General features: G+C 62.1%; 1 protein-coding gene across 2 annotated transcripts; it reads left to right on the forward strand.

Annotated features, from left to right (window-relative positions):
• The first annotated feature begins 324 nt into the window (after positions 1–324).
• Positions 325–7,931, forward strand: PIGC (phosphatidylinositol glycan anchor biosynthesis class C). Of its 2 annotated transcripts, none has more exons than XM_084637096.1 (2): positions 325–420; positions 6,237–7,931. In XM_084637096.1, exon 2 carries the CDS (start codon positions 6,465–6,467, stop codon positions 7,356–7,358), a length of 894 nt encoding a protein of 297 aa, XP_084493222.1. In that variant the 5' UTR covers positions 325–420; positions 6,237–6,464; the 3' UTR covers positions 7,359–7,931. The 2 variants fall into 2 exon arrangements, with proteins under 2 accessions (XP_084493222.1, XP_084493223.1); XM_084637097.1 differs by lacking the exon at positions 325–420 and adding an exon at positions 4,587–4,788.
• Positions 7,932–8,733: the final 802 nt, after the last annotated feature.

Here is an 8,733-nt window from a genome sequence, read left to right on the forward strand (position 1 = left end):
CATGCTCAAATAAATTGGTTAGTCTCTAAGGTGCCCCAAGTCCGCCTTTTCTTTTTGCGAATACAGACTAACACGGCTGCTACTCTGAAACCAATTATTACACACAGACCCCTCGCAAAATAAGTGTCCTGATTTTTCACACTCTCTACCTGCCCCACCCTCCCCCATCTCCGGCCCTGGTCCAGCCCCACGCTCTAGCATCCCCGACAGCAAGGCGCTCCCCGTCGCCCCGCTCCCTGCCCGCGCAGACTGGCGTGTCTCGCCGCAAAGCCGGCCGCGCGGGCCAGCAGGGGGCCGGCCGCGCGCGGGCCAGCAGGGGGCAGCCCCCGCGCGCTGACAGGCTCCGGCCCCGCCTACATGGCGGAGGGAGAGTCACGCGCCGCGCAGACGGGAAGCGGCTCCCCAGCGACCCAGGCCCAGGTACCGCACCCCGGTTCCCCCCCTGCCCGGGGCCCAGCCGCGCTGCCCGCTCGGGGATTGCAGCGGGGCCGCCCCGTGCCCGGGGGGCGCAGAGCGCGGGCCGCGGGGCGCTGCTGGCGGCAAAGCCCGCGGCTCAGGGAGCCCAACACGGCCCCCTGCGGGGCCAGCTCCCGCTCGGTGGGGGCGGCAGCAGACGGCGGGGCTCGCCGCGGGCTCGGCGTAAGCCGCGTCCGGCAACAGGAGGAAGGGAAGCGGCAGGGTCGGGTCCCGGCCCCGCCTGCTGCCCGAGCTCCGCTGGGGGCGCGCTGTGTCTCCGCCCCGCGTGTCTGACCCGGGCAGCCCCCGCCCCGCCTACAGCCCCCGCCCCGCACGCTCTAACCTGTGTACAGCCCCGCCCGCACCCCTCCCCGATCTGTACGGCCCCCACCCCACCGACCCCTACAGCCCTGCCTGCTCCCCGATCTGTACAGCCCCCACCCCACCGCACTGACCCCTACAGCCCCGCCCACACCCCATCTGTACAGCCCCCACCCCACCGCACAGACCCCTACAGCCCCGCCCGCACCCCGATCTGTACAGCCCCCACCCCACCGCACTGACCCCTACAGCCCCGCCCGCACCCCGATCTGTACAGCCCCCACCCCACCGCACTGACCCCGACAGCCCCGCCCGCACCCCGATCTGTACAGCCCCCACCGCACTGACCCCTACAGCCCCGCCCGCACCCCTCCCCGATCTGTACGGCCCCCACCCCACCGACCCCTACAGCCCTGCCTGCTCCCCGATCTGTACAGCCCCCACCCCACCGACCCCTACAGCCCTGCCTGCTCCCCGATCTGTACAGCCCCCACCCCACCGACCCCTACAGCCCTGCCTGCTCCCCGATCTGTACAGCCCCCACCCCACCGACCCCTACAGCCCTGCCTGCTCCCCGATCTGTACAGCCCCCACCCCACCGCACTGACCCCTACAGCCCCGCCCACACCCCATCTGTACAGCCCCCACCCCATCGCACTGACCCCTACAGCCCTGCCTGCACCCTGATCTGTACAGCCCCCACCCCACCGCACTGACCCCTACAGCCCCGCCCACACCCCATCTGTACAGCCCCCACCCCACCGCACAGACCCCTACAGCCCCGCCCGCACCCCGATCTGTACAGCCCCCACCCCACCGCACTGACCCCTACAGCCCCGCCCACACCCCATCTGTACAGCCCCCACCCCACCGCACAGACCCCTACAGCCCCGCCCGCACCCCGATCTGTACAGCCCCCACCCCACCGCACTGACCCCTACAGCCCCGCCCGCACCCCGATCTGTACAGCCCCCACCCCACCGCACTGACCCCGACAGCCCCGCCCGCACCCCGATCTGTACAGCCCCCACCCCACCGCACTGACCCCGACAGCCCCGCCCGCACCCCGATCTGTACAGCCCCCACCGCACTGACCCCTACAGCCCCGCCCGCACCCCTCCCCGATCTGTACGGCCCCCACCCCACCGACCCCTACAGCCCTGCCTGCTCCCCGATCTGTACAGCCCCCACCCCACCGACCCCTACAGCCCTGCCTGCTCCCCGATCTGTACAGCCCCCACCCCACCGACCCCTACAGCCCTGCCTGCTCCCCGATCTGTACAGCCCCCACCCCACCGCACTGACCCCTACAGCCCCGCCCACACCCCATCTGTACAGCCCCCACCCCATCGCACTGACCCCTACAGCCCTGCCTGCACCCTGATCTGTACAGCCCCCACCCCACCGCACTGACCCCTACAGCCCTGCCTGCAACCCGATCTGTACAGCCCCCACCTCACCGCACTGACCCCTACAGCCCCGCCCACACCCCATCTGTACAGCCCCCACCCCATTGCACTGACCCCTACAGCCCTGCCTGCACCCTGATCTGTACAGCCCCCACCCCACCGCACTGACCCCTACAGCCCCGCCCACACCCCATCTGTACAGCCCCCACCCCATTGCACTGACCCCTACAGCCCTGCCTGCACCCTGATCTGTACAGCCCCCACCCCACCGCACTGACCCCTACAGCCCCGCCCACACCCCATCTGTACAGCCCCCACCCCATTGCACTGACCCCTACAGCCCTGCCTGCACCCCGATCTGTACAGCCCCCACCCCACCGACCCCTACAGCCCTGCCTGCACCCCGATCTGTACAGCCCCCACCCCACCGACCCCTACAGCCCTGCCTGCTCCCCGATCTGTACAGCCCCCACCCCACCGACCCCTACAGCCCTGCCTGCTCCCCGATCTGTACAGCCCCCACCCCACCGACCCCTACAGCCCCGCCTGCTCCCCGATCTGTACAGCCCCCACCCCACCGCACTGACCCCTACAGCCCCGCCCACACCCCATCTGTACAGCCCCCACCCCATCGCACTGACCCCTACAGCCCTGCCTGCACCCTGATCTGTACAGCCCGCACCCCACCGCACTGACCCCTACAGCCCTGCCTGCAACCCGATCTGTACAGCCCCCACCCCACCGCACTGACCCCTACAGCCCCGCCCACACCCCATCTGTACAGCCCCCACCCCATTGCACTGACCCCTACAGCCCTGCCTGCACCCTGATCTGTACAGCCCCCACCCCACCGCACTGACCCCTACAGCCCCCACCCCATTGCACTGACCCCTACAGCCCTGCCTGCACCCTGATCTGTACAGCCCCCACCCCACCGCACTGACCCCTACAGCCCTGCCTGCACCCTGATCTGTACAGCCCCCACCCCACCGACCCCTACAGCCCTGCCTGCTCCCCGATCTGTACAGCCCCCACCCCACCGCACTGACCCCTACAGCCCCGCCCACACCCCATCTGTACAGCCCCCACCCCATCGCACTGACCCCTACAGCCCTGCCTGCACCTGATCTGTACAGCCCCCACCCCACCGCACTGACCCCTACAGCCCCGCCTGCTCCCCGATCTGTACAGCCCCCACCCCACCGCACTGACCCCTACAGCCCCGCCCACACCCCATCTGTACAGCCCCCACCCCATCGCACTGACCCCTACAGCCCTGCCTGCACCCTGATCTGTACAGCCCGCACCCCACCGCACTGACCCCTACAGCCCTGCCTGCAACCCGATCTGTACAGCCCCCACCCCACCGCACTGACCCCTACAGCCCCGCCCACACCCCATCTGTACAGCCCCCCACCCCATCGCACTGACCCCTACAGCCCTGCCTGCACCCTGATCTGTACAGCCCCCACCCCACCGCACTGACCCCTACAGCCCTGCCTGCACCCCGATCTGTACAGCCCCCACCCCACCGACCCCTACAGCCCTGCCTGCTCCCCGATCTGTACAGCCCCCACCCCACCGCACTGACCCCTACAGCCCCGCCCACACCCCATCTGTACAGCCCCCACCCCATCGCACTGACCCCTACAGCCCTGCCTGCACCCTGATCTGTACAGCCCCCACCCCACCGCACTGACCCCTACAGCCCTGCCTGCAGCTCGATCTGTACAGCCCCCACCCCACCGCACTGACCCCGACAGCCCCGCCTGCACCCCGATCTGTACAGCCCCCACCCCACCGCACTGACCCCTACAGCCCCGCCCGCACCCCGATCTGTACAGCCCCCACCCCACCGCACAGACCCCTACAGCCCCGCCCGCACCCCGATCTGTACAGCCCCCACCCCACCGCACAGACCCCTACAGCCCCGCCCGCACCCCGATCTGTACAGCCCCCACCCCACTGCACAGACCCCTACAGCCCCGCCCACACCCCATCTGTACAGCCCCCACCCCACCGCACTGACCCCTACAGCCCCGCCCGCACCCCGATCTGTACAGCCCCCACCCCACCGCACTGACCCCGACAGCCCCGCCCGCACCCCGATCTGTACAGCCCCCACCGCACTGACCCCGACAGCCCCGCCCACACCCCTCCCCGATCTGTACAGCCCCCACCCACCGCACTGACCCCGACAGCCCCGCCCGCACCCCGATCTGTACAGCCCCCACCCACCGCACTGACCCCTACCTGAGATCCGGCTGGGAGTCCCTTGAGCTGTTTGTTCCTGGGCTGAGGCAGGGTGTTCTCAGCACAGGGCTCAGAATTTAACCCAGGCCACTTGCTCTGCCCAAGCACCGAGTTGGTAATCTTTGGGGCATGTTGCTTTCCTTGGGGCTTTCCTTTAGCGGGGAATGGGCTCAACGTCTGAGAGCTGTTCTCAATCCTGCAATGAGCTCCCTTCAGCTGGTCTCCATGGGGCACTGTGCTAGCACAGGGATCCATCCAAACGGCGCTCAGTGCAAACCTGGGGCCTGAGCGGGCAAACGGCAGAGATATAATGGTCCCTGCACCCAAGACCTCGCTACACTCCTACAAGGTAATAGTGAGTCCTTGGAGTGTTTCATCCACCAGCCCTTTCCAAACCACTAACACGATCAGATTTCTATTTCGCTCTCAATCATGAGTTCCGTAGTATTTACAGTCAAGAAAAATTCCTCTTTGCCAGTAGTGTATAGATATTTTCACTCTCTTTTCAAAATGGAAAGAATCAGGTGAAATTTGGCCAAGAAAAGTTTTTCATTTAAAAAAAACCCAGGGATTTCCCCATTTCTATAAAGCCATTCCTGCAGCCTGGGGAACGCCCAACATTGCGGCGCTGTGCTAGGGCATGAGAACCTAAACCATTCATTTCTGCTGAAAGACGAGAAATCTGATGGGTGAAATCCTGGCTCCCTTGAAGTTAATGTTAAAACTCCCACTGCCGTCAGTACAGTCAGCTTTTCCTCAGTGTGTGTAAGAGAGTTGCTGTCCAGAGTTCACTTGGACTTAGGACATTGGGACAAAAAAGATACAGGAATAAGTCATCAGGGCCAATGTTCCCTCTAATTTTTTACGTCCATGTGTGGAATGAATTTTGTGATGTGCACCAATATGGAGGTGATATGTGGCGAGGGTGGGAGCGAGGGATTCAGAGTGTGGGAGGGGGCTCAGGGCTGGTGCGGAAGGGGTGAGGGCTCTGGGGTGGGGCCAGGAATGAGAGGTTTGGGGTGCAGATGGCGGCTTAGGGCTTGGGCAGAGGGTCTGGGTGGGGTGGGGAGTGAGGGCTCTGGGGTGCAGGCTGCCTTGGGGCTGCAGCGGGGAGAGAGGACTCTCCCCAGCCCTCTCTCACCACAGCAGCTCGGGGCACCTCTCCCCTGCTGCACGGCCATGCAGCTTAGAGGGAACTTAGATCAGGGTTTGAATTTTACCCTTTTTAGTAAAGGATTCCCATCTACTCTTTAGAGGGGCACAACAGACCCAGTCTTACTCCAGGCAGGGGCTGCTTGGCTCTTTTGCCTCTGCTAACTTCCTTCCCCACCATCTGTACTGCAGCAGTGCACGGCACAGACATGGGGCTCGGCTGCATGACGGTACTAGGAACCAGAGCTCTCCATGCAATTCTCTCTGCAGTCACTGCCCGGTAGCTAGCTTGGTATTTGGTTCTGCTCAGAGAGATTAAGGGACTTGCTCAAGGTTGCATGGGCTTGGGATGGAGCTGGGAACAGAACCCAGGAATGCTGACTCTTAGGTCTCTTTTCTGGTAACTACAGATAGAACAAGCACCCGAAGATGCTCATACGACAGAAGCCATCTGGCAAGTAGTATGTGAGAGAGTCTGAGGGTCTTGAATGTTGCTGCCCTAAGAGCAGCAATAGCTTATTCTTTGCAAGGTCTCCTGCTTTTCTCAGAGTTCCTGGGCCTTGCCTGGGGATCAGAGTTCAGTCATTGAATCTCTGGTCTGCATTGCCCAGCAGTTGAGTGATTCGTTGTGTGTTTGTTTTCTAGGAGCTGGCAGGGCTCTGCACAGAACAAAGAGGTCACTCTCAGCCCCAGCCTGATGCGTGGAGATCTGAGTGCTTTGTGACGAGCCCTTCTCGGAGGAGGGGACCTACAGAAACCTTCCACTTGTCCACTCCTGGAGAATGAGCCCTCCCCTGCGTGTGGCTCTCCCAAGTCTGTGTGAGGGGATTTCACTGCAAGAGGCTGCTGACGCAGCAGGGCTGTGCTGGGAGAATGGTCTGTGCCCAGGTGGAAGCGAGCCCTAGGAAGCATTGGCAGAAGGTGCTGTATGAAAGGCAGCCCTTCCCAGATAACTATGTGGACCACCGGTTCCTGGAAGAGCTGCGGAAGAACATCTATGCCCGCAAGTACCAGTATTGGGCAGTGGTGTTTGAGTCTGGGGTGGTGATCCAACAGCTGTGCAGCGTCTGCGTCTTCGTCGTCATCTGGTGGTACATGGATGATGGGCTGCTGACCCCACAGTGGCTGTTCGGGGCTGGCCTGGCCTCTTCCCTGATTGGCTACGTCCTGTTTGATGTCATAGACTTGGGGGTGGGGAGGAAGGAGAGCGGTCGGACCTGGTGGGCGGACCTGAAGAGCACCCTGGTGTTCATAGCTTTCACCTACGGCTTCTCCCCAGTGCTGAAGACCCTGACAGAGTCGATCAGCACAGACACCATCTACGCCATGTCGGTCCTCATGCTCCTGGGGCACCTGATCTTCTTTGACTATGGGGCCAATGCCGCCATCGTCTCCAGCACGCTGTCCCTCAACATGGCCATCTTCGCTTCTGTGTGCTTGGCCTCCCGGCTGCCCCGCTCCCTGCACACCTTCGCCATGGTCACCTTTGCCATCCAGATCTTTGCCCTGTGGCCCATGCTGCAGAAGAAGCTCAAAGCGCAGACACCCCGCTGCTATGTGGGGGTGACCCTGCTCTTCGCCCTGTCTGCACTGGCTGGGCTGTTGACCATCTCGGGCGTCGCTGCCCTTCTCTTTGCCCTTCTGTTGATCTCCATTTCATGCCTGTGTCCTTATTGCCTCATCCGGCTGCAGCTGCTCAAAGACAACATTCATGGGCCTTGGGATGAAGCTGAAATCAAGGACGACCTCTCCAGGTTCCTCATGTAGACTCATCCAGGACACACGGCAGGGGGCAGGACCCCACTGGTGCTATCGGAACAAAGACTTCTGCATTGGAGACGACCTCCTGCGTGACGGAATCTCAGAGAAGTTGTGGGGGAGGTTGCAGTGTTATAACAGAGCCTCTTCTCTCAGAGTGAGACAAACTGCTTGGTACCTACCGGGAACTTTTGTCTCCCCAGTGTCTACGTGTATCATTCTCGCTCATTAATACTAGCTGAGCTCCCACCGTGGAAGCATGGCAAGAGCACAAGTAGACAGAGGACTGTAGGCAGATGCCACCATTTTATGCACCACATCACCTGCTCAGAGCAGGTCTCCATGACGTACATGGCACTTTATGTCAACTATAGGGCAAGAGCGTCTTCTCCCCACTAGCGCTGCTGTTGGCTCTGCTGCTTGGGAAGCTGAATTAAGGGTAGCAATAGTGGGGAATGTTTTAGCCAAAGTTTACTGGTGGAGATGAGGCCCACTGGACTTGCTGGGTATTTGGAGAGCAGCTTTCAAAATCTCTTTGGCAAGCTGGACTTTCTGGCTATTAAAAGCATCCAATCCCTCAAACCTCCCTGCCTTTGTCATTCTTCTGTGAAACAGTCCAGCGGGAGCAGCACGGGGGGGGGGGGGGGGCGGCTGATGGGGCAGGCAGATCAGATCCAGGGGTTGTATTTTGTCAAAGGGCAGAGTTTTCATTTCTTAGTTCAGAGGTGCCACCGCAGGAGCAGGAGTGTGGGGCGGAGCAGGAGTGGGAATGCAGGATACCTGACTGTGCATTGGAAGGCCCTGTGTTTGCTCCCATTCCAGTGTTGCGTGGGATTTCTATGTGTCACTGTAACACAACCAGTGAGAAACTCAAGCAGAGCATCCTGGCTTTATCTCCATGCAGCTTGCAAAGCTGTCGGGTCCGCTGTGTGTCCGGAAACATCCCCAGGTTCTTATTGTGATGGCATCTTCCCTTCTCTGGCTGATGTACCGCTGGGTATTTCCGCTAACAGACAGGCACAAGCAGAGGAAGGGGATTCTTTGCCAAAGGCTTCCAGCAACACTCTGGCGAGCCAGCTCGGTCTGCTTGGCTGGAACACGAGATGATGGATGTGCCTGAATTTTCTGGCCTTATCGTGCTGCTCCCATTTGAGTCCAGTCCATTACCGACTGACTCAGCTGCAGCTGTGGCTAGTGCTGTCTCCTTCCCACGAGAGCAAGACAGTTCCGCTGTAGCAGCTCTGAGAGGCCGCTCCTTTCGCACCTCTGTGCTTTGCAGGACTGTTTGTTCCCAGTACGCTTCAGCAGGGATCGCTCGCTCTCTCTGTCAGATCCGAGAGCTGGATTCTCGGTCAGCACGGAAGGGTTTTGCGCGTTCATTCAG

Source organism: Lepidochelys olivacea (assembly GCF_965140295.1).
Source record: "Lepidochelys olivacea isolate rLepOli2 genome assembly, chromosome: 8".
NCBI lineage: Eukaryota > Metazoa > Chordata > Testudines > Cheloniidae > Lepidochelys > Lepidochelys olivacea.

Coding starts and splice junctions, on each gene's coding strand:
- PIGC (XM_084637096.1), top strand. CDS start 6,465: ATGGTCTGTGCCCAGGTGGAAGCGAGCCCTAGGAAGCATTGGCAGAAG.